The sequence below is a fragment of the Canis aureus genome, chromosome 18 (genome assembly GCF_053574225.1).
Source record: "Canis aureus isolate CA01 chromosome 18, VMU_Caureus_v.1.0, whole genome shotgun sequence".
Taxonomy (NCBI): domain Eukaryota; kingdom Metazoa; phylum Chordata; class Mammalia; order Carnivora; family Canidae; genus Canis; species Canis aureus.
The window spans coordinates 57,615,837-57,642,808 of record NC_135628.1 but is presented as its reverse complement, the minus strand read 5'-3'; the positions used below and the strand labels follow the sequence as shown (position 1 = coordinate 57,642,808).

At 39.4% G+C, this 26,972-nt stretch overlaps 1 protein-coding gene across 3 annotated transcripts in view; it reads right to left on the bottom strand.

Moving 5' to 3' along the window:
* Positions 1 to 26,972, bottom strand: part of EXOC4 (exocyst complex component 4) — a 747,424-nt gene that overhangs the window by 127,261 nt on the left and 593,191 nt on the right. For all 3 annotated transcript variants that reach the window (XM_077857384.1, XM_077857385.1, XM_077857386.1), the window contains exon 13: positions 10,939 to 11,094. In XM_077857384.1, the coding sequence (XP_077713510.1) occupies positions 10,939 to 11,094 (156 nt within the window). The remainder of the gene's footprint in view (positions 1 to 10,938; positions 11,095 to 26,972) is intronic.

Genomic DNA, 26,972 nt, shown 5'->3' with positions numbered 1-26,972 from the left:
TTCTTTCTTTCTCTTTCTCTCTCCTCCTGCCCCTCCTCTGCTCTCACACATGCCTGTGGTATCTCTCTCTCTCTCTCTCTCTCTCTCTCTCGAATAAACAAATCTTAAAAAAAAATAAATTGATACTAGGTTAAAACAAGCAAAAAGCTAATTGTGAACAGTACATTATTTTCAGGCTGATGGCACCTGCTCAGAGTTCTGATTTAAAATCCACATAGGGCAGCCTGGGTGGCTCAGTGGTTTAGCACCTGCCTTCAGCCCAAGGTGTGGTCCTGGAGTCCTGTGATCAAGTCACATGGGGCTCCCTGCATGGAGTCTGCTCTCCCTCTGCCTGTGTCTCTGCCTCTCTCTCTGTGTGTCTCTCTTGAATAAATAAATAAAATCTTAAAAGAAATATCCATATGGAATAAAATTGCACTAAAATGCTCTGATAGTGTGGAACATGCTTACTTTAGCCAAGCGACTCAAATAAGCCTGGCTACTAAGTTTTCTTTGTAGGATGTTGTCAAGCAACACTGTATATAAACAATAAGGGCCAAGCCTTTTCTGCATGTGCTAGGATTTCTGAGGTATGCAGGGTTTTTTTTTTTTGCCATAAGCCACTGTGAGTTATGCATTTATACAAATAGCAATAGTTTTCTATAAAGAACATTTATTAAGCTTCAATACAGGCTATCAAATGAAGGATTAAGCAACCAATAATTTGAACATATACTTTGGTTTTTCAACTACCAAGAATGATTGTAGATTTAAAAGTCAAAATTCATGTATCATTGAGCCTCCTCACCTGAGTGTTCCAGCTCATTGATCATTCTGGTTATTTATCAAATTATCATACAATTTCCTTCTGAATAATCTAAATCTACTCAGAGCAGAGACACTAAATAACTAATCTCAAAGGGGATCCTGGGTGGCTCAGTGTTTAGTGCCTGCTTTCAGCCCAGGGCGTGATCCTGGATGAGTCCCATGTCAGGCTCCCTGCAAGGAGCCTCCTTCTCCCTCTGCCAGTGTCTCTGCCTCTCTCTCTATGACTCTCATGAACAAAGAAATAAAATCTTTTAAACAAAAACCAACTAATCTCAAGCAAAGGCAATGACTCCCAAGCTAAGCAACTAAATGGCCTGTCTTCAAAGTAGCTTTCTTAGAAGAGAGAAGGGGAAGGAGCTGAGGAATGGATGGGATCCAGGGGTTATAGGAGGAAGACAAAGACAGAGATGGAGACTTCCGGGGAAAAGCGAGACTATACGGAGAAGAGTAAATGCTTTGTGTGAAAATGGCTTAAGATTTTTTTTTTCAGGGATAAAAAAATGTTAGAAAGACAGGGTATTTGTAGAGAAATAGTGAATTGGCAGTGAACAGTAACAGGGTTTGAGGATTTGGGGAATTTTTTTAGGCAAACAAAATTAAAACCTAAGTAAGACTTACTCATGGTTAAACAACTTCTAAGGCTAAGCAGTGATCCCCTGTCCCATCCCTACCCATCCTTAGTCTTGTACTCCTGAAAAAAGCACCTACAGCTTACAAAAACAAACTATTGCTGTTCCTAATTCTCCCAATGGTTACATCCACCTCTCTATAGAATCTGTGGAAATTGCTACTCATTGACGTTTTAATTTTAGACATTTTGATTGTGACCATCCTTGTTCCTTCTTCCCAATTATACCCAATTCCCCTTCCTAATGTAGTCATATTATTATTCTTAGTTTATCTACTGGTCTCCTATATTTTTATACATGTCTTTACCTGTAGCAGGACTCCCCACACTATACACTGCTTATTTAACTACCCTCTCCGCCCAGAGATTATGAGTTCCTAAGGCAGGAGGGCAGCAGGGAGGGGTGCAGAGCAGGAGAGTTTTGTGGGGGGAAATGCTGGAGGAGCTGATACCTGAGCTGTATGTTCCAAGCACATGAGAACAGGGGTACAGGAGGCAGGGGTGGGATGAGAAAAGGGTATTCCAGGCAGAGGAATAGGCATGGCAAACACACAGAGAGGAAGGAAAGAGTATGGCAGATGGAGAGCCTGAAAAATTCAACAGACACCGGTGAGAAGGTGAGCGCCTCTCCATCCCCTGGCAGGGACGTCAGCCTGCAGCAGGCAGCAGCCATCAGCAGGGACAGAGAGCAGCCCTGAGCAGGGACAGAGCTGGGAAAAGGCAACAGCAGGCACGGGCCTTTTCGGTTGTGGTTTTGGACTATCTCCTTGCTGGCTGGGTCTTAGGAACACATGTTCCCGCTCCTACCCATTCGAGGTACCAGTATCCCTCCCACCACAATGTCATGGAACATCATTCTCAGCCTCTTTCTGAAGGGCTGGGTGGGACTAAGTTGGGGAGATTATTATCTTGTCTTTTATTAAGATTCCAAATGAGAGAAAGAGGAATGGTGTTAAATGAAGTAAAATCTAAACTAAAAAAGTTAGATAATCCCATGATCTGAAAATCTACAAAAAACACAATGTAGAAAATACTCTATTAGGGACTTTTTAATAATACTAATAAATAATTATAATCCTCAAGTAACTGTCTAAATAGATGAGCATTTATGCAATATATTGGGGAGATTTAAAGTTTTTTTCCATTTGCTGCTAATCTTATGCTAACAAGAGTGATATCATTTTAATATAATAACATAGTGCCTAATGCAATCGTCTTGAACATTAATTGATATGTTTTGTAGCTGAGTCTCCAGTCTCCTGTCTTTTTTGTTTAATTTTCATTTTTTAAAAATTTTTATTTATGATAGTCACAGAGAGAGAGAGAGAGAGAGGCAGAGACACAGGCAGAGGGAGAAGCAGGCTCCATGCACCGGGAGCCGGACGTGGGATTCGATCCCGGGAAGGCGCCAAATCGCTGCGCCACCCAGGGATCCAGATTGAAGCCTGGTTCTCATCTAGTCTTGCCTGCCACTGCCCTACATCCATCTATGACCTTCATCTTGTTGCATTGATGGAAAAAAACATTTTAGCAAAGCATTTCTACTCTTGTACTTACTTAATATATTCATATTTTCTGATTCATCTTTCCTATTATATTTTTAAAGTCATATTAAGTCTGTAGAAATAGTGGGATATATGTCTCCATTCTAATGAACATTTTGTTCAAGCTAGTTGATTTTTCCTGGATTGAATCTTTTACTCATTCCTTCAAATTCATCTAAAGATTCTTCAATAGCTGTAGTTATTGGGAACCTTTTTTTTTTTTTTTTTTTTTTTTTTTAAGTAGGCTCCACACCCAGTGCGGAGCCCAGTGACAGGCTTGAACTCAAGACCCTGAGATCAAGTCCTAAGCCGAGGTCAAGAGCCAGATACTTAATAACTGAGCCACCCAGGCCCCCCCATTAATAGGAACCTTTTAATAGTTGTTGCTTATATTGTTTTGAGACTTTTTAAGTTTTTAAGTGGAATTTTTATGAAAATTATTTCTGCTGTACTTTATTCATACCATGTTTCATTTAAACATATTCCTAAGCCTACTCAATTTCTGCCTGTCTATTCTGAGCTGGTTGAAGAAACCAAATAGGTATAAAGACCTACCAAAGGCAAAACCAAAATAAAACAGACTAATTAATTGCTGTGCCGAGGACTAGAACCTGGGCCTCTGGGCTTCCAAAAGTTAAAAACTTCTACATGTGCAACTTTTAGAGAGGCCACTGAAGGCATTTTCTTCCAGTTAAGACACCGGCTCACCACTCTTTACATTTTATTCTTTTCATTTGAAGAGTGTGTGATTCTTCCTATTTTTAAATTCAGTTTCATTCATCCAACATTTACTGAGGATCTAAGATGTACTATTAGGGTTTCATAGAAGGAAGATGAATGTGCAAACCTTTCTGCTTTCATTCTCTTTTTTTCATTAACCATTTAACATAGAACTCATACCAAATAAAATCTCAGGAATGGCCTTGCTCTTTGAAAATAATATTTTTGCTGTTCTTTAATCACACTGAGTTCCTAATTTCATAAGACAACAAAATGCAGCCTTAATAAACACAGCACTCACTTGATTCTCCAGATAAAATGAAAAGTTATCTTCTAAAAAAGTAACTAAAAATAGCTAAAATATCCTTACTCTCTCTTCCCTATTCATGTCTGCATTACACTCCATCTGAAACCTACACAATTTCTTTTATATCATTTTTATATTTCCATCCTCTTTGTGTCATCTTTCTTTCTTCAACAGCGATTCTTTTTCTTTGATAGCCAAACATAAAACTCAGAGAATTCGTAACAATGTAATATAATGAATACTAATACTTTCAAGCTGAATTTAGAATTTATCACCTATATGATAAGTGATTAGAAAAGCAGCCAAGATTATAATGATCAATAAAAATGAAGGAATAACTCAAAAGTCCAAAACTGTAAATTTCTGATCTATTTTTAGGCTGGTGGATCCTGGTGGGGTAGTTCTTAGAGATAGACCACCTGGGGTCAAATTTTAGCTGTCACTTAGTAACTCTGTGAATCTGGGGAAATTACTTAATTTTGTCACCCCTCTGTTTTCTCATCTGCTGAATGGGAAAAATGCACCTGAAAACTCATAATGTTGCTGTACAGTGCCAGACACCGTCAGCTCTGATTGTTGTAACTGTTGTAATAGATTGTATGATTTTTTTATCATTCATCTTTCTGCCTGCTATACTTCGACTAATTTGAAGGCTTTATATATTCTTTGACTTCTATCACATGAAAACTCTGGTCCTGGTCTCACCAATCATATCCCTCTACTTGAGAATTTTCAAACCTGGCTCTAGAGAAAGGATTCCTATTTTTTGAAATCCTCGGTCACTGACTGAAATGGGGATCACAGATTTTTGGGGATGGTCTTTCGAATACAGATGGCCTTGCAACTCCTAGACAATCCCTCCCCACCCTGTTACTTGTCCCAACACCTTACCTCTTCTGTTAATTACATCTCCAGAAAGTGGGACTACTTTTATCAGTGGATATTCATTGATCTCAAAAGAATAAATATATACATATATATGACAGGTGCAAAGACAATGGGCTAGAGAGCCTGCTTTCAGCTTCTTGGGGAACCAAACGATATTTGCTATTTTCCCTTTTTCTATTAAAGCCCTGGCTTGACCTATTTTTTTTCCCCCTCTATTCAAAGTTAAGCTTGGAAACAACACATTTTATTTTTTGGTTAAAAAACAAGAATAGAAAAGGGCCTCATTTAGTAATGAAGGGAACATAACCTTTATTCAATGCAAAGGGCACTGGATTCTATATTCATCCCTGCGCCAATAGCCCTCTGAGCTTTAAAAACTAATTATAGGAGGGGAGTGTGATTTTTCAGTCTCTTTGGCTCCTGCCATGCTCCATGGAACTCTAACGTGCTCAATAAAGGCTCTGTCAACTCTACCACCTTGGAATATCAATAAAGGGTGTTCTCTCCTACTCATCTTTGCTTTCAATGTCTAATCAGGATAGAGAATGTGAAAGATTAAGAGGAAAGAATCACAACCCAAACAAAACAGACTAAAAAAATTATTTTTCTATTCTTAAAGTAAATATAATTTGTTTTCTTTTTTGTTTTGTTTTCAATCTTTTTTTTTTTTTTTTACATTTTAAATTCAATTTGCCAACAATAATTTGTTTTCAAATTGTGTCTACATGCAGAGGCATGGATAAATCCCTTGGGCATAATGTTCAGCAAAATAAACCTAATTCTATGATTAATCATATAAGATTTGGGCACATTCAAATCTGATATATGGTGATAAAAGTCAGAATAGTGGTTACCTTGAGGGCAGGTGTCCAAGTGCTGGGGGGATTCTGTATTTTGATCTGGGAGGTGATTCCATGGGCATAATCATACATAACATTTGACAGAGTTATATACCTAAGGTTACACTTGCCCTCATGTATACTCTAATTCACCAAACATTTTTAAAAACATATAAAAAGTTGTTTTGCCTTCAAATTTAAGATAGAAGGTGATACTACTCAGTGAGCAAAGCAGGAATAAGAAAGGGCCCTCATCCACCTCTACTGTATCAGAAGCATGAGGTGGTACATGGACATGTAGCTCTTTGGATCAACATTCTCTTTTTTGGCATAGGGCTAGCAGCCCATCCTTTTGAGCTACTGGAGATACTAATAAAACTAACTGAAAATCTCTTTGCAAGCATAGAAGACAATTAAGGAGCTAAATAATAATAAGCCGAGGAAACAGGAAGATTTACATTCATTTAACATAACCTGAAAAGTTGGAAAAAAGTAATTAATCCTCTAGAAATTGGTTCTAATAAAACTATTCAGGTTACAGATATGATTTAGTGGACATACTTAAAGAGAAGGTGTGGGAATATGCTTATCCAGATCTCTTAAAAATCTGGCAGCAGGAAAACGTGATGGTAATACTAAGAACGAATGGAGTCCATGGCCTGACTTCTGTCCTAAGGTCAGTTTGATTATTTTTACTTGAGGCTACAATTAATCAATGTCTCAATCATTCTTTATCTCCCTTGATAGATAAAAATCCTGAGGCTACTCTCTGCTATTATTCCCATGGCAATGTGATCTAAATTTAGGGGAACTGTAGAGAATAGGGATAGGAAATAAATATATAAGAGTTTATAATTTATTTCAGATGCTAGGGAAAAATATATTCGGCACAAAAAAGGTTCTTGAGAAAAATATCTCTATGATTTTGGTATAAGTAAGGATTTCTAAAATATCTATCCATCTATCTCTAACAAAGAAGTTGCATCCTGATACATAAAGAATGCCTACAATTCAGTAGGGAAAAGACAGACAATGTAATTGAAAATTTGGCAACAGATATGACCAAATATATTATAAGACAGCATATTCAAGTGGCCAGTAAATATGTAAAAGTACATTAACAGGTGCTCAACTTCATTGGTCATGAGAGAAATGCATATTAAGCCACAGTGAGAGACCTCTACAAACCTACCAGGTGGCTAAAATTAAAAAAAAAAAAAAAAAAAAAAGGGAAATATTAAGTAGAGGTGAGATATTGAGCAACTGGAACTCTCATACACTACTATGGGTGTAAAATCTTACCACCACTTTGGAAAACTGTTTGGCAGCTATGTACCCAAACTGAACATATGCATATCCTATGACTCAGCAATTCTACTCATAGAATATAACCAATAGAAATATATACATATGGCTACCGGAATACATGCAGTACAATATGCACAGCAGCACTATTTGCAATAGTTCCATCCTAGAAGTTACCCAGGTTCCTATCAGCAGTAGAATAATATATATACATTCATTAATTCTACTGCTGATAGGAATACATATATATATACACACACACACACACATACACATACACACAATTAAAAAAAAACTTGTGCATTCAAACAATGTAATACACTACATACTATAGAGTAATAAGGATCTATACCCAACAATATGGAAGAAGCTCACCAACATAAGACAAGTGAAACCAGTCATAAAAGAATACATAAGTGCATGACTCAATTTATATAAAATCCAAAAACAGATTCAATTAATCTATGTGTTTAGAAGTCAGATAAGGGTAACTTGGAGACGCAAGTAGTGACTAGCAGGAAGCACGAAAAGGCTCCTTGTTGCTATGCTTTGTTTCTTGATCTGGGTATAGGTTATACAATAACAAAAGCAGGGAAATTTACCAAGCTGTGCCTTTGATATGTGCTCATATATAATATAAATTCAATAAAAAATAAACTATAGGTAAAGTAAACAGAGAAATGGAAACTCTAAGAAGGAATCACAAGGAAATGCTGGATATCAAACACACCACAATGGAAATGAAGAGTACCTTTGATGGGCTTATCAATACACTGAGCATAACCAAGGAAAGAATCAGTGAGCTGGAAGAAATGTCAACAGAAACTTTCAAGATTGAAATCCAAAGAGAAAAAAGAATGAAAGGACAGGACAGAATGTCTAAGAACTGTGGAACAATTAAGAAAGGTATAATATGTGGACAGAGAAAAAGGAACAGAAAAAATATTTGAAGAAATAATGACTGTGGATTTCCCCAAACCACTGGCAGACATCAAATCACAGACATAGAAAGCTCAGAGAATGCCAAACATGAAACACACACACACACACACACACGCACACACTCACCCCTAAGCATATGATATTCAAATGGCACAAAATCAAAAACAAAGAATAAAATCCTCAAAGAAGCCCGAGGTCAAAAAAATTACCTTATCTACTGAAGAACCAAGATAAAAGCTGCATTAGACTTCTCTTCAAAAACCATGGAAGCAGGAATAATGAAGTGAAATACTTACAGTGTTAAAAGAAAAAAAATCACCAACCTAGAATTTTGTACCCTGCAAAATTATTTTTCAAAAATGAAGAAGTAAAGACTTTTTTTGTCAAACAAAAATTGAGGGAATCTGGGAGCTTCCCTCTACTTGCTAGGTGGGGTGCCACTCAAATTATGAATCACGTAATAAAACCAATTAAAAAAATTGGGGGAATTTGTCACTAGTGGACCTGGCTTACAGAAAATGTTAAAAGAAGTTCCTTAGGGCAAAGGAGTATTATTTAGTTCAGAAACTTTGATCTACACTAGGTAAGGAAGAGTATTAGAGAAGGAATAAATGAAGGAAAATAGAACTTATTTCTTTATTCTTACTTGATCCATCAGATAACAATTTGTTCAAAAGAATAATAGCAGCAATGTACACAATGATTATAGTCTGTGGATGAATGAAATAAAGAATGACAGCAATGTTATAAGGGATAGAAGGGAGGAATCAGGGATACTTTGTTATAAGGTACTTGCATTATCTGTTTTAGTAGTCAGGTGTTATTTGAAAGTAGACTTGAATTAGTTATAAATGTATATAGCAAACTAGAGAAACCACTAAAAAATGGTAAAAGTGTAATTTATATGCTAAGAGAGAGGAAAAAGTGGAATCACATAAAATAATTAAAATCAGAAAGTAGATGAAGGAAAAAGTGCAGGACGCTGGATTTCATTGAAATGTAAAACTTCTGTTTGACAGAAGAAGCTGTGAAGAGAATAACAAGATAAGGCACAGACTGGAAGAAAATCTTTGTAAAACACATATCAGATAGAGGACAGTATCCAAAACATACAAAGAACTCTTCAAACTCAACAATAAGGAAATACAACCCAATTTAAAAATGAGCCGTATCTCAACAAAAATATATATACAAATACCAAATAAGCATATGAAAAGATGTTCAAAATCATATATCATTCGGGAAATACAAGTTAAAACAATGAATCGAAGACTCACATCTGCACAAAAACCTGTACATGAGTGATTATAGCTCCTTTGTTTATAATTGCCAAAACTTGGAAGCAGTCAAAATGTCCTTCAACTGCTAAAGGGACAAAGTATAGTACATCCATACAATGTAATATTACTCAGGGATTAAAAAAATAGGCCACAAAAAGACATGGAGGAATCTTAAATTCATATTGCTAAGCACAAGAGGCCAATCTGAAAAGACTACACTTGATTCCAACTCTATTATATTCTGGAAAAGGCAAAACTATGGAGATGGTAAAAAAAAAAAAAATCAGCAGTTGGCAGGGCTTGTGGAAAGGAAGGCAGGAATAGCATGGGGAATAGGACAGTGCAACTATGATTCTGAGTGATACTAATGGTAGATATACCCATTTTATATTTGTCAAGACCCATAAAATGTACAACACAAAGAGCAAACCCTAATGTAAATTACAGACTTTAGTTGATAATAATGTATCAGCATTAGCTCATGAATTGTAACACATGTACCATTTTACATTAATGTAAGATGTTAAAAACAGAGGAAATTGAAGGTGGTGGGGAAGGGTGTAGAAGGGAACACTATACCCTTTGCTCAATACTTTTTGTAAACTGAAACTGCTTCCCCCTCAAATGAAGTCTATTAATCTAAAAAGTGAACCCTCAATCTAGTTAAATTACAGGTGTGAAGTTTTGGGTCTTGTGATTTTGAGAAGGTTTTAAATGGCTTATAACAAATTTTCATAATAAAATGTTGATAAATGTGTGGCACTATTATTCATGTATGAATACAGTTAACTTAGCAATAAAAACCTGCTAATCTATAGTTGCAATCCACATTCTGAGAAAAAGATGAGCCCGCGGTTCTATGATGAATTAAAAGTAAAATATTAGCCATTACTTCCCTTTATTCCTTTTCTGGTCTTTGCTCTTTTAAAGTGCTTTTATTTTATTTTTACTATTTATTTATTCACTTGGATAGGCAAAAACAATAAGAATAAACCTAATTTTAATGTGACAAAGTAATACTTCAATTTTTTTTCACTTTACATAGCTCTAAAGTGACAGAGGTGGAAATATTTCACTGTGGCAAGCCAGTCATGCGGCCACACCGTCAGGGTTAATAAATAATTTAAATTGCACAAAAGTAAATGTGGAGTGATAAAGCTGAGGCCTTACTTTTCTGAAAATAAAGAGGAAATAATTAGAGATAACATAATGTATATGAATAAACAAGAAGTTCATTTATATATGCAGAAAGTTCTATGAACTGAAGAGCATGCGAAGAACAATTTTAACATACTCTGTATGGGTAAGAACTTTACATCGTTAACTCACATCACCAAGGTATGGCACATAAGGTCAATACAGCTTTGCTGAATAAAGAAATGCATCAATGAGTAAATTACAAGCTTCCCCTTAGAGGGAAAAATGACCTACAAATTAAAAGATATTTTAACTTGATTCAACAATTCTCCAAATTTGATTCACATCAATCCCTTCTAAAATTTTGAGTACAAGGCATATTTACATAGGCAATGAGGTATGTTAGGACAGAAACAGACTTTACTAAGTTCAGTTCATTGCCACTTGATATTTAGAATTGCCCCAAACTTCAAGAAAGAATTAGCTAAACTGATGTTTTTGCTCCCAGTGCTTAATACAACATAGAAAATAAATCTTTTACCTTATGAAATCTTCTTCCTCTTCTCTCTTTGGCCTCAGCTGTTTGGGTTGAGCCATGTTAATCCAGTTTGGTAGAGATTTCAAGAGTCTGCTGATATCGTCATCTTTTGCCCAAGATGCACTGATGACAAGTTTCTCCTCTGACTGGACAATGCCCCTGAACACAATCAGTGGAAAAGAGACACTTGAGTACATTGCCTGGTATGCAGTTAGTACTTTTCATCTACCTTTGCTGTAGGAAAAAAAGAAGAAGAAGAAGAAGAAAAAGATACCACAGCCATCTCTCTTATTAACATAGTCCATTATCTGAGTTGGAGTCATGACATCCATTAACAGGTCACATTACTGGGAAACCATCTCTAAATTTCATTTTTATTGTCTTCACTGTTGAGTAATGGGGAAAGGTAAGGATAATACTGATTTACTGCCCTTATCATAGTTAGTCCCTAAGTATAAATAAAAACATATGGTAAGTTTTGGGGGAGATCTTTCAAGACAGATGCTGAACAAATAAGAAGTGGGGTAACCACATAGAATTAAAGAATGTTATTAAGACAGGATCCCTGGGTGGCTCAGTGGATGAGTGTCTGCCTTTGGCTCAGGGTGTGATCCTGGGGTCCTGGGATCCAGTCCCACATTAGGATCCCCACAGGGAGTCTGTTTCTCCCTCTGCCTATGTCTCTGCCTCTCTCTCTGGGTCTCTCATGAATAAATAAAATCTTAAAAAAAAAAAAAGAATGTTATTAAGTAACAACATAAATGGTATGGGAAAGGTGACCATGTGTTATAATAAAAGGTTGTTCTCTGACTTCTTGGTTTAAACCACCAATTAGTTCTACTTGAAGGTACTTTTTGAACTGTGGACACTCCTCTATTCAAAGTAAATCTGCCATCATAGAGGAACCTTTTGCCCCTGATGTCAGGCAGAAAAAGTCTTTGATTATTGCTCTCTCCAGAGGGCTTTGACTATCGACCTAGAGTGACAGGCTTCAAGTCCTTTAATAGAGCCCATAGGTTAGTTATTAACACTGCACTTACCAGAAAATCCTTGTAAATTCATCTTAAATGTTCAATTTCCACTTAATTAAAAAACTTCTTCTGTTCAACATTTGTCACTATAACTAATTTCAATGGTCTAAAAATCATCAGCAACTCGAGATAACAGGAATGACATTTATTTACAAAGGGAGTGCTAATTAGCTGGCTACCCCTCTGAAGTTGACCCAGACTCCAGGAGATTTCCCCCTCTCGCAGGCAGAAATTTATGTTGGTGTAAGAATCATAAGTGGGGGGACATTATGCACTTCTTAATATATAATATATGTATGGTGTGCGTGCATGATCAAGCCTCCTTAACCAACAGACAACTCAATGTTTGCCAACAAAAGAAGCTGGAAGCCTAAAAACTTTGCCTCAAGGCAATCTCACTCAAGGTAATAAGATTTCATGTTGTAGGGAGCAGTATTACTCTGGTTCTCTGAAAATAAGCTAGAATAACTAAAAGAACCACAGCTGGGGGCGCCTGGGTGGCTCAGTGGTTGAGCATCTGCCTTTGGCTCAGGTCATGATCCTGGGGTCCCAGGATCGAATCCCGCATCAGGCTCCCTGTGGCGCGCCTCCTTCTCCCTCTGCCTGTGTCTGCCTCTCTCTCTCTGGGTGTCTCATGAATAAATAAAATCTTAAAGAAAAAAAAAAAAAAAAAGAACCACAGCTGATTCCTAGAATTCTTCTACTCACTATAAGCAAAAGTTTTCTAACAGTAACTATGGTCAGCAATACAGAAATAGATCACAGGACCTTTCCTTTTACACGTTTGGCGGGGGTAGGGTTGCTGGGCACTGTCTCTCATTTATGACGCTGCGTGCCAGGTGGGCCCTCAATGTTCTTTGGTGTTCCTTTTACCTGTCTCTGGTCAGCTTCCCCTACCATTATTCCCTCAGTGCTATTTTTTTTAAGCCTTTGCCCTTTATCTCCTCATTGTTTATCCCCTACATTCTTCCTGACACAGAATCTGACACAGAAAGGAGGATTCTTAATGACATACTCTCAAACATTTCACCTCTATCCCCCACAGAAATATCTTCAAATCTGTTTCTTCCTCATTTACTTCCAGTTAATCCCTTTATCTAGGCTCTTGGGGATCCTCCCTACTGTCCCCCAAATCCCCTTTTCCTTTTCCCTATCTAGGATCTCTCTCAATATATTTCCCAACCCCCTATTCTTTTTTTTTTTTTTTTTTTTTTTTTAAAGAATGAATGAATCAGCCTCTTCCTTCATCTAGCATTTCTCAGTGAAGCTCCTCCCTACCTGTCACAGACACTGTCACTCCAATGAGTGGCCTTCACTCACTGATTGCTCTTCCTTATCTCTCACTCATTGTTTTCAATTTATGAATTCTCTTTCTCCAGGGTCTACTCTGGGATTTAACCCACCTAATACTTTCTGAAATGTTTTCAATTATTGTATTTTTCCTTTCCAGATTTTTCTCTTTAGTTTTTTTTTAAGAAATCCACTGCCCTCCCTCCTCCAAAATGATCTGCCCTTGTATTAATGGATTCTATTCTTTATTTTTTTGAGTATTTTATTTTATTTTTTAAGATTTTATTTATTTATTCATGAGAGACACACAGAGAGAGGCAGTGACAGGCAGAGAGAGCAGGCTCCCTATGGAGAGCCCGAGGTGGGACTCAATCCCAGGATCCCGGGCTCATGACCTGAGCCAAAGGTAGACTCTTAACCACTAGGCCACAGGTGCCCTATTTTTGAGTATTTTAAAAAGCAGCAATTTTAAAGTTCTTACACATGGCTTTACATCTTTTGGTAGTTCTTTGGATGTCAAATGTCCTGTGAATTGCATTTTCCTTCTTTTCTCATGTGATCAGCTATTGGCCTGCAAGCTCCACCTCAGTGGGAATCTCACATTTGCTCTGAGTTTTAGAGATGTCACTATTAGGCGATTTGCATTTGCCTCTTCTGGATCCTACAGGTTTCACTAGTTCCAAGTAAGGTTTTAAGATCCCCCCCCCCTTTTTTTAACTTAAAACATTCTCTCCCAACATGGGAAGGGCAAATTGAGGTCCTTACTTGCACCTGTGTAATTCTGATTTCTTCTAGAGGCCACTTTTCTACTCTCCAAGTTGGGTGGCTCATTCTCAAGTCTAGAGTTTTCCTGGTTCCACCCACAGGAAAAATCCTTTGCATAATTTCTGCACAGATAAAACTCCCTGCCATGCAGGTGTTAAGATGCCAGCCACTACTTGGGTCTGAATTCAGCTATGATCTGAATGTCTGTGTCTGTTGAAAACTCACATGTTGGAACCCTACTACTGATGTTACAGTGTTAAGAAGTGAGGCCTTTAGGAAGAGACTAGGTCATAAGGGTAGAGCCCTCATGAGTGGGATTAGTGCCCTTATAAAGAAATCCCACAGAGCTCCCTAGCCTCTTTTACCATGTGATAAAGCAATGAGATGTCTCTGACCTAGAAGAGAGCCACACCTGACCCTTCTGGCCCACTAGTCTTGAACTTCCACCCTCCCAAACTGTGAGATATAAATTACTGTTTTTCAGAAGACATCCTATCTGTACCATTTTGTTACAGCAGCCCAAACAAAGACAACTGCTCTATGAAGTCCTGATACTTTTGTGGGCCACTCAACTTCAATATCTGCTTACTGCTATGGCTTTTAGATCCTCTTTTATTTGGGGCATATGGAGAATTGCTTTTCTTCCTTTCGAAATTGGCTACATATTTTAAAATTTTTTTGAAGTTTTAGATATATATATTTAAGACTTTGAGATAGAGAGCATGAGTGTGTTGGGGGGTGCGTGGGGGGGTGGAGCAGTGGGAGAAGGAGAAGAAGACTTTCGGCCAAGCAGGGAGCTCAACGCCAGGCTGATCCCAGGACTCCAAGAGCATGACCTGAGGCAAAGGCAGATGCTTAACCAACTGAGCCACCCAGGTGCCCTTAAAGTAATATATTTTTAACTGGACTTTATGTGTTAGGAGTAGGAAAAGAGTTTCCTAAATCAATCAACTCCACATTTTTTACTGAAGTCAAAATTCAGTCTTAAATAAATTGCAATCAGGGTTTTAGAAGCACCATTCCTGTGAAACTGCTCCACTGACCCATGGGTATTTGTTATTCTTCACACTCTTTGATTATTCTAAAGCACCTGATACTGTTGATTATTCCCTCTCTCAAATATTAGTTCTTGGGTTTCCACTTCACCATTTGTTTTTGGTTTTACTTCTGTTACCCTAACATCTTTCTTAGACAAACTGATGGCTCATTTCCTCTGTCCATTCTCTAATTATCCACCTTTCCCTCTCCCAGTAAACATCTAGCATTCCCATTTTGGTCAACAGTCCAACCATCCATCCTGTTACTCAAGTTAAGAACACAGAGTCATCCTATTAACCCACAGTCAACATCCTGTCAATTCCTCCTCCTCCAGTATTTTACAAATCTGTCATTTTCCTATTTAGGTCTACTGCCATTAACCTTTATTTAGACCCTCACTATTTTTTAACTTGGATTTCGCAGTAACTGGGCATCTTGCTTGGAACTTCTATACCATCAGTCCAATTTACCACCTTAGTTGGAAGAGTTATTTTCCTAAAACTGTTCAAATACAGTCATGTTGTTCTCCTTAGAAATCTATTGATTCCCAATTCTAAGACCAAGTCCAAACTTAGCAAGGTATGAATGAACATCCACGTTTTCAGCATCTCCCGCTATTGCTTTCCTCCTCTATGTTCACTATTCCCTGCCAAATCCCCACCTGTGTTGGCTAAACACCGTTTTATAATGAGTAATCTAGAGTTTTTTCAATGGCGGGGGAAAGCACTGTTTCTTTCTTCTCTGTATTATCTGTGCCTGGAAAGTCTTTTCCTCATCTTCCTTGTTTGATTCTATTGGTTAAGCTTTACTTTGATTCCTCCTTTGGGATAGCCGAGTCTTCTCTTCTGTGTCTCATTACCCTTATGTCAGAGATTTCCTTGATTATATGTTGGGGTTGTATATGGAGCTTTTAAAAAACTAGATGCTGAGTCCACACCCAAGACTAAGTAAATCAATCACTGAGGGTGGAAACCAGGCATCAGAATTCTCACAAGTTTCCTATGTGATTCCACTGTGCATTCCAAGGTAAGAACCACCACCTTACATACACCTCTGTGCCCCCTGGTCCTACTGCACTTCTTTACAAGTTGGGATCCCATATTGAACAGTGAGTTCTCTGAGGTACAGTGAATTTTTCTTTGGTTTTTGTGTCCCCAGTGTCTAGTACAATACCTGGTACTTGGAAAATATAGAGGAACTAAATTGGAGCTAAAAATAAGCTCTCTTCAGTTTTAGGAGTCTAGGTAACTTATTAAACTAAAACCATCTTAGTGGTTTAGTGGTTTTCTTTTACTTGTTTTCTATACTAAATGATTTAGGTGAGCTATCAAGTTATTTGATATTTTAATCAACTTAGAGATCACTCTGCCAGACTCTCACATACCTCTCTGAATTCAATACAAATCAGAATCATGAATACAAGTGGGTTTCCCTCTAAAAAATTCAACATGAAAAGAGTTCTGATTCACAAAACAAATTATGGAGTGATTATTGACACAACTTCCCTCTTCTACGCCACTTGTTTCTTGGTGGCATGTTCTTACAAAGCCTCCTCAAAGTCTCAGGTACTCTGTGAAGAATTTGTTAACTATGTCAGTCTACAATAATCTCTCCCTTTGGAGAGCAAATGAAAAAAAACCCTCTTTTTGTAGTGATCACCTATACTTTGCAATTAGAATTTTGTCCTATACACACTGGGTTTGGTAAACTATCACCCCTGAGTCAAGTCTGCCCTGTCAGCTGAGTTGGTATGTCCTATATAAGCTATGAACATGGCTGACATTTTAAAATGCTTTTTTAAAAAAGTCAAAAGAAGAATATTTTGTGAGATGTGATAATTATATACAATTTAAATTTTAGTATCCGTATCTAGAAAGAACTCTGGCTGGGTGGTTCAGTTCCTTTTAGACCCATACTACAGGTGAAATTCTGCTCCAAAGAGTTACAACCTGACTTAGTTTTCCAGCATCTAAATCTTTGAGCCCATGAATGCTGCTCTAGGGTTCAGGAAATAGGTTGGATGTATAGATGTGAGATGGTATGGTACATTTGGGGAATCTAAAATTTTTCATTTTAGCACTAGGTGCGATGAAACAAAATAGCTTAGGGAAATACTACTTTAAAAGGCCCCACATTGTTCACTTACATATATTTTTTAACAACTGGCTTAATTCAATAATCAATATTTGGTTACTGGCTTCACAAATATTCACAGATCCTATTTTATTAAAAAACAGTGAACTAAGATACTACCCATACCCTGCCCTCAACAAATTATTAATTCACACTGGAATGAAGATCAATCCTAAATGCCATTCCAAGTATGCTAATTTCAAATACTGGCATTGATTAGCAATGTACAATTACCCTAAAGGGAATCTTTCATTCAAATGGCAAAGTTTCCGTCCTAACCAATTGCATTTATTAGTTTATCATTTTGTGATAAGCTAGATTGTGTGGGCTATAAAATTCTAGGACATATCCAAATAGCCTCAAAAAAAGAAGAGCTAAATTTCCAACAATTATTCCACAAGAGGAGTAGGGTTAATCACCACTACCAGAACCATAATCTACTAATTAATTCACAGCTCAATGGGCCACAGACAGAGCCATCTGTGTAACTATTTGTACCTGTTCCCACGAGGAAGAGAAAAATAGGTATACCTCTTGGAACGGGTGATAAGGATGCCATGAGAAGGGCCTACCCTCTAGACACAGTTGAGTGAATTTCATTCAGAAAACATCTGCTGGTGTTGACTGGCTCTGATGTGCATTGCTTCCTCTCTGGAGCAGTTGAGGATTGTAAGTGTGCCTCATCCCTGGACACAGCTGGGGTATGGAGTTTTTCATTAGGTAAATAACCAGGGGCAGGTGGGACTAATTGGATTCAACTGTTTGGTGACAGCCAGGGCATGATGTTTACCTTCCCAGGCTGAATCTTCCAGATACTTAAAAAACTAGGAGCCAAGCTAGACAGATGAATTCTGGACAAGGATGGTTCAAATTAAGCTGCTGTAGTGGATGTTGTACTATGAATGATTTGGACTTGCAGCAGGCCAAACTGTAGGGCAGTGTCCACTGACATGGGGATAATGACAATGGGAGAGTCGCAGAAGTAAGAGGTAATGCTACACCACTCACCGTAACAAATCAAACACAAAAACAAAACCCCAAAATCCTTTAAGATAAGATAGAGCAGTATAAGCAGGAAAAGAGCAGAGAAATACTAGGCTATTTTTGTATCACACTCAATGCTGGTCAGAGGGCCTCATGATGGTATGGATTTCTACTGAAGAATGACAACTTTAGAAACATCTGATTACTCTGGGCATGGCTCAAGGGAAACAATTTAAGAGGACCAGTGGGAAATGATTTGAAATTTGAGAGTTTATAGAAAGTAACTCTTGGACATAATTTAATAACCTTTAAATAGACAAGTTCTCATTTGAAGGGTTGTAACTGATACTTAAAACAAAACAAAATGAAACAAAAAAACCCAAGAAGAATTATATTGTAACGGAGGATCAGGAATTAATATGAAATTTGTCTTAGAAAAAAAAAAAGAAAAAAAAAAGAAATTTGTCTTAGCTGTCAATGTTTAGATTTTTATCATAAGCAAATTTAAGACTTTTATGGAAAGACAACAGACCAGGTTAACTGCCTGTTTCAACCCTAACTGCATGTCTTCTTACAACATTTAGAATAAACTCAAATTCTCTGGCCTTGAGATCCTTTGGTCAGTGGTCCTTAATTCTGATGCACATTCAAACATTGGGAAGCATTTTAAAAATTTATCAATTACACATTCTAAAGTGGGGCTCAGCATGGCTAACTTTAAGCTCTCATATGATTCTAATCTGTAGCCAGGAATAAGCCAAATGATCTGACTACTGCACCTGTCCAACCTTACTCAATATTCACTTCTCCCTTCTTCTTTCTCCCTCTCTTCCAGTTACACTACATAAAGCACTTAAGCTTTGAGCCTTTTGCCATCTTCATACTTCTCCCTCCTTTGCCTGGAATGCTCTTCCCTGTATCACCATGTGGTTCCTTCTCAACCTTCAGAATTCAGCTCAAACAACAGATCCTCTCTGAGTTCTTCCCTCTCCGCTTGCATCTTTCTTTCTTTTTTAAAAAATCACATCATCCTTATTTCTGAGAAATTTATTATTTATTACTTGATTATATTCTGTGTTCTTCAGTAGAGTGTAAAATCCATGAAGGCAGGACCCTGCCTAGTTTATTCGCTTCTATGCTCTTAGATCTAGAATAATGCTGGCTTCAGAAGTGCTTCATAAATAACTGTGGAATAAATAAAGTAACGGGTCAATGAGCGATAGTAGTGAAGCACAAAGCACCAGGGAAATAACAGATGTTATACAGAAATGTTTCTTTTGCCATCTTATTAGTGAATGACATTATCAATGAATTAATTTAAAAATAAACAATAAACACCAGCAGCAGTAACCATCACCTGACAGCATTTACTATGGACTAGGCACTGTTCTCAACATTGTACACGTATTAACTCTTGCAATCCTGCTAATAATCCTGTGTGCTAGGCACGGTGATTCTTCCCATCTTATAGATGAGATACTAAGGCCTGCTTAGGATCAAGTGGCCTGAGGAGGACAGAGCCGGAAGTGAGCCTATACCAACTGCTCTGGAGTCTGTGCTCCTATTAGAATGTCTCTGAACCATTTGCAACATTTCTCAGGTTCCCTGTTTCCTCTTTAATTCCACTGCCTCTTCTCTGGGCTTTAGAGCTAGACACACCTGGCTTAGAGCGTACCTACAACCCGCCCTGTGCCCTGTGCCCTTATCCAGGTTCTGGATCTTTCTGAACCTCCATTTTCTTATTGGTGAGGTCACAGGAAGTCTTGTCTTCAGGATGGTCGTGGCTGACAGGATGAATTAATGACTGACAGTGCTTTGCACAGTGGCTGAGTGCTTTCCAGTCCAGGCTGTTAGTACTTTGTCACAAGCTACCGCAAGAGACTCTTACCTGATCGTGGTTGGCTAAGTTGCATGGGAGAAATGAAGACTGGCTGCTTGCTATGGAATCTGAGGGACACCTGGCTGCGTGGGCAGCATCTCCAAAGGCAGAGGGAAGTTACTCATTTGATCAGTAAACATGTGGCAAAGGTCTCTGTACACACATTGTGCTAAAAGTTGGATATAACTATGTGTGAGAAGACCTATGAATTTCCTCCTAGATTTTCAAAGTTTAGACCAGCAACACCCACAAGAATCACTTTTGGGACACTTTAAACTACTCTTGCCCAGGCCCAAATGCTCAGGGGGCCGATATGGGAAATCCAGTATGGATGCTTTGAAGTCTCCCCAAATAAGTCCAATGTGAATCCACAGTTGAAAAACAATGTCTTTAAGAGAGAAAGCCATGTAAACCACTAACTGATCAGATAGTTCGTACATATGAAAAAAAATTTAAATTGTGATATGATGGGATGACAGAATAGAGTTCTGCAAAATAAATTACGGGAGCAAATAAAAGCTCTCATTCACTAAGTGCTCTCATGAACCAGACAATGTACATATTTTATAAGTGTTCTTTTGTATCTTGTCAATATTTAATAAAAATGAATGTATCAGTGCCATGTAAGCCAAGGGGGTAACAGATAGAACATAGTTCAAAAGGCAACCAGAAGCCAAGCTGGCATGGAGCTTACAGAGTTTCCGTGGCCTTTTTCTGATTTTTTTTTTAAGATTTTATTTATTTATTTATTTATTTATTTATTTATTTATTTATTTATTTGAGAGAGATCATGCACACATGAGTGGGGAGAGGGGTAGAGGGTGAGAGAACCTCAAGCAGACTCTGCACTGAGCACAGAGTCCGAAGGGGTGGGAGAGAGGGAGGACTCCGAGATCACGACCTGAGCTGAAACCAAGAGTTGGATGCTCAACCAAATGCACCATCAAGGTGTCCCTTCTTGGCTCTTCCGAGATTCAAAGTTAGTTTAGGGGCACCCGGGTAGCGCAGCTGGTTGACTGTCTGACTCTTGGTTTGACTCAGGTTGTGATCTCAGGGTCCTGGGATCCAGCCCTGTGTCAGGTTCCATACTGAATGGGGAGTCTGCTTAAGATTCTCTCTCTCCTGGGGATTCCCGGAGGTTTAGCACCTGCCTTTTCAGCCCAGGGCGTGATCCTGGAGACCTGGGATCGAGTCCCACATCAGGCTCCCTGCATGGAGCCTGCTTCTCCCTCCGCTTGTGTCTCTGCCTCTCTCTCTCTGTGTCTCTCATGAATAAATAAATAAAATCTTTAAAAAAAAAAAAACAAAAAAAGATTCTCTCCCTCCTCCCTCTGCCTTTTCCCCCACTTGCTCTTTCTCAAATAAATCTAAAAAAAAAAGTTAGTTTAGGTTTTAGGTTTTCCAACTTTTCCTCTTTAATTCCATTGCCTATTTGGGCTTTAGAGCCAGACAGACTTAGCTTCTGGCACATGCACTTTAGCTGGGTTATGAACTTGGCAAGGAAAGCTTGACCAGGCTCTCATTCCTGCAGGACCCTAGCCCCTGGCTACACAGGAAACCTTAGGGTTTCAAGACCCATCACAGGCCCTGGTCCCTTGTTTCTGCTATTTAACACAATGGGTCCAGGATCATGGAGAAGGTAGGTCATCCTTCCTACCAAAACCTATGATAGTATTACTTAACATAGGAAATTTTCAGAACTCCTTTTTCTGCCCATTCCTACCAATTTTGATTTCTCAGCCTCTCCCCAACACATCACATCCACCCATGCCCCGCCCCCCCCCCCCCCCCCATTGCTTGCTCATCCTGTTCAGTCCATTAGGAATTTCCTTATTCATTCAGCAAACATACTGAGGGCCAACGAGTTGCCCAGCCTGGGGCCAGACCTGGTTTCTGCCACCAGGGATTGCAAGTGTATCCCCACATCATTCTTTCTTCCTGCTTTGGCATGAGTTCTCAGTCCTCTGTAAACCCTGAGGGTGGTTATATTTTCTCTAATAAAAACATGCTTGTGTTTTCTATCAGTTGAGCCGCAAAGACTAGAAGATGTTTTATTTGTATTTTCCACCAGGCCCACCCAATGCAGAAAGGTCAATAATAATAATAATAATAATAATAATAATAATACACTGATGCTGAATTGGAACAGGCAGAAACTTTAAAAAAAACTGATTTCCAATCTTTTAATAACTATTTGGGGGCACCTAAGCTGCTGGTAGTACCCCAGGACAAAGAGGGGGAGCAGGAGGCGAGAAGCACTCAGAGTGGAAGTAGCAGACTAATGGACCGAGTGTCTGATTGCTAATGCAGCGCCAGGGAGAATCCACAGCTGAGTTTTCCTCTGAGCCCCAAGGGGTGTGACTAATTAAGGAAAAGACTTCTAGTCCTCATTACCCTTTTAGGAAACCTCTCTTTATCCAAAGCATGTAACATGACATCATTGGACGGCACGGTCTTTCTCTCCAGCGTGAGGTGCTCACAGAAAGGGGAGATGTTGCTGACCTTCCCTCAGATCTCTCGACTCCCAGGGGATGCTCAGGGTCTCATGGTAAACTTAGAAAACAAGCCAGCTCTCAGCAGAGGGCATTGTGGGCTTGTGGATTCGATCACTGCAGTAAGAGATATCTGCTGAGAAAGAATCTGATCGCGATGTTTCCCTGCTCCCTTCCTCCTTCCCCAGTGTTATATCATTTTGGATCATTTGAATTGTATATGGCTTTCTATTTAAGTCAGTCATTTGCTGGCAGCAGAACTAGAACATTTCCTGTTTTTCCTCTCACTGTAATCAGGATTTGGCTGTCCAAATTAGGACTGCCCTAATTACTCCTCAGCAGGTGCCAATCCGGGGGAGGGCACTAAATGGGAAGAGAGGAAGTGAGGACGCTTTGCCATCTTCAGAGTCATACAATAAGAAAACACTTTCTCTCTGGCTGGAAAAACTGGATTAAGTAATAAGCAACAGGCACCATGGGGTTATATATGGATGGGGGTGTGTGTGTGTGTGTGTGCGCGCGCACACATGCGCGGGAAGGAGAGTATGTGTTGTTTTATAGCAGCCATATAAACGATTTTCTATTTTTTCCCTTTCAAAACTTCACAGAATTACTTTCCCCATCCGTGAGATAATTCATCCCTGGCCTATAATTCAGCAACTGTGGTGGATCACTACAGATATTACTTTGTGTCTCAAATGAAATGATCTGATAATGGGCACCAGTCAGTGGACACCATTCCAGACAATATGGCCAGGAGGGATACCACAGTGGTACAGACTCCTGGGGGAAGAACTCAGGATACTCTTGATGCCAAACCAAAAGCAACAGCCATGTTCCAAGGGAAAGTAATATAGTGGGAATACAGTTGTACTGTCTGGACCAAATGGCAAAACACGAAAGACAAAGAAATAATTCAGTCCCTAGAAGAAGGACAGCCCACAGCAAACAAAACTATCCAGGTTCCTGTCCAAAGCCTGTTACTCCACTTGTGGTGTTACACCCCGCTCCAACTCACTGGCCAAAACCAGAATTTTAGCCATTTGCCCCTCTCCTTCCTACGTCAAGCATCTTCCCTTTCTCTTAAATGATGCTCTTCAAATACAAACGTGCCATCTCTTCTTTTTAAAATGAACGAACTAGGGGTGGTAGAAGGGGAGGAGGGCGGGGGGTGGGAGTGAACGGGTGACGGGCACTGGGGGTTATTCTGTATGTTAGTAAATTGAACACCAATAAAAAATAAAATAAAATAAAAATAAATAAATAAAATGAGCTGTCAAATGACAAAACACCCTTCGTGTGACCTCAACTCTCCAGCTAGCACCACCTCATCTCTCTGTTCCCCTTGGCAGCAAAACTCTCTGTAGGGGTTTCACCTATACTTACAGGTCCCCCCACTCTCAGGTTCCTTCTTAAGCCCAGGCCCATCAGGGTTTTGCTCTTACTGGGCTGCAGAAGCCACTGTCGTCACTCCGTCACTGCTTGGTCCGTGTGCGGACCCAACACCGATCGCCCCTCCACCCCCTACTTGGTTTCAGGGACCCCACGCTCTACATTTGCCTCCTCCTTCACTAACTGCTGCTTCTCAGTGGCCTTTGCTGGTTTCTTCTCTTGCAAACTTCTTCAAGTCCCCAGTCTCTTCTCTGCCATGTTTACCCTTACCCCTGGGGGGGGGGGGGGGAGGTGTCATCTTGTCCATGGTTTTAAATACCATCTATATATAGTGTTTCTATGTCGATGGCCAGACCCCTCTCCATTGGGTGCCTGTTCCCTCTCTCCATGGGGATGCCTCAGAGACACCCCAAATTTAAATCCTTCATCTCAATTGTTGGCAGCTCCATCTCTTCATCATTCAAATAATAAAAAAAAAAATCCTAGGCATCATGGACACCTTTCTTTCTCTCCCACTCTCTAACTAATCAGGTAGGGAATTCTGCAGGCTGGCCCTTCCAAATATATCCAGAATTCACCAGTCCTCGCCATCTCTGCTGCTTACCACCCAGTATGAGCAGTGTTCATCTCCTACCCGGATTGCCACAACAGCCCTCACCTGTACTCCCTGCTTCCACCCTCATTCCCTTCCAGCTCACTCTCAATGCTGGTGTCTTACAATGCGAGTCACATCATGCTGCCCCTACGCACAATTCCTGCAGTGCCTCCCCATTTCCCTCAGAGTAGAGGTCAGCGTCCCTACAGTGGCGTACAAGGCCCCGCATGGTCTGGCCCTCTGTTCATTTTTGGGCATCCTCCCAACACCCTCTTTGCTTACTTTACCCCAACCACACTGGCCCCCCTGCTGAGGCTCCTGAAAAGTGTGATGCCAAGTCCTGACTTAGGGCCTTTGCCTTTTGCCAGGGCACTCTTTCCAGATATTTTAGCTCCCAAAATTTCTTTGAGTCTCTTCTCAAACCTCAACTTGAGTGGGCCCTCTGGAGCACCCTATTTAAAATGGCAGGCTCCTTCTCCTACACTCCAGTGTCTATTTGTCCTATTCCATTCCCCCTCTGCACTCCCTCACCCAGGACTCACTATTTTAAAATTCTTGGTATTTATGCATTCTATTTATTGTCTGTCTCCTCTCTTCCACCTTCAACAGAACATAAACCCCCATAAGAGCAGTATCTTAGGGATCCCTGGGTGGCGCAGCGGTTTAGCGCCTGCCTTTGGCCCAGGGCGCGATCCTGGAGACCCGGGATTGAATCCCACGTCGGGCTCCTGGTGCATGGAGCCTGCTTCTCTCTCTGCCTGTGTCTCTGCCTCTCTCTCTCTCTCTCTGTGTGACTATCATAAATAAATAAAAATTTTAAAAAAAGAGCAGTATCTTATCTTTTGGTTCATTGCCGTATCTATAAACTCTTACGTAAATACTCAATAAATATTTGTTGAATGAATGAAATTCTAGAAAACAATACATTGTTTTAAGGATGGAGTAACCAACTGTGTCAACAGTTACTGCAATTGAATAATATTCTGACAGGTTTAATACTTTTAGGAAAGGACCTTGGGCACAGAAAGAATTCAAAGCAGAGAATCACAGAACCATTCATGATAATCTTAGAGGTATCCTGGCAAACAGTGAAAAATGAGAGCAAGGATGTTCATGGAAGAAAAGAAAGTCAATGCCAAAAATGGGGTGAGTTTGGAGCTCTAGGCAAAATTCTAGGACAGATTATTAAACATGGTTTGTGAACAATTAGGAAGTGGTCCTCACGGAGAGCCAGAAAGACCTCACGATGCACAAGTCACATGCCTTTGTTCCTATCCTAACTTGGGAGGAGCTCAGTGACTTGATGGAAGAAATGGTAACTTTGGCTCAAGGTCAAGAGTCTGGCTTTCAAAGGGTAATTGGTAAGTTGTCCGAGATAAGAGTTCTTACCAAAGGTTCAGCAGAGTCAGGAGCAGGGGATCTTGAAAATGGAAGGATACCTAGTACCGTGGAAATGAGAGGACATGTACCTGTACATGCTCGTCCTGGGGTGGCCTGAGGGAGGGGGAGTTGGCATTATAAAGATTAGGACTAGCAGGACACCAGCAAGAAATCTAACATGTCTCCTATGGGGGCAGATGATAAAATACAGGAGGTGCTATCATCAACAGTGGTGAGGGTGATCTTTGTCATCAGAATCGCAGATAATCATTTTGGGGAGAAGCTTACTATTGTGCTAAAAACAATTCTGAAAGACTAATATTTTCAAAATAACCCTATGACAGAAGATCTATTATTATCCCTTTTTGCAGATGAGAAAATTAAGGCACGAGAAGGTTGAGTAACTGTTCAAGGTCATAAAACCAATAGGTAGCAAAGGTAGGCTTCAGAGGTACTGCTCTTGAGGTACCTTCTGGATTCTCATTTAGAAAACCCCCACGAACTCCTCAAATACTCAGTAATATACACATGAGAGTCTCAAAGGAGGTCTTGAGAGGTATGGCCCCCCAAATTCTCAACATAGCCCTGTCCTGTTGAACATTTCTTTTCAAATGACATACATAAAGAAATGAAAAGATTGCTTATAAAATCAAGAATGACAAGGACTTTGGGGAAGAGCTAAGATTTTTCTGATGACAGAATGAGAATTCAAAAATATTTCAAAAGACTGAAATGATCAGCTAAAAATAACATTAATGGGTAAATGTGAGATCTGGAATTCAAGTTAAAAAAAATTCTCTACAAATAAGCATAGGAAAAGATAAGGCTAATTTCAACTGGTACTTCTTCGTATATCTCCTTACATCCCTATAGCCAACCAGTGGCCACGTCCTACATATTTGTCTCCTAGTGTCTCTGGGTCTGTCCCTTCCCCACTGGCCTCTCCTTCAATTCAGGAAATTGCTGCCTCTCCCCCACTGCCCCCTTTGTCTTTCGAGTCCATCTCACACAAAGCTCAGGTGTGGGCCTGGTACTCCCCATTCATGCACCCTCGGTGG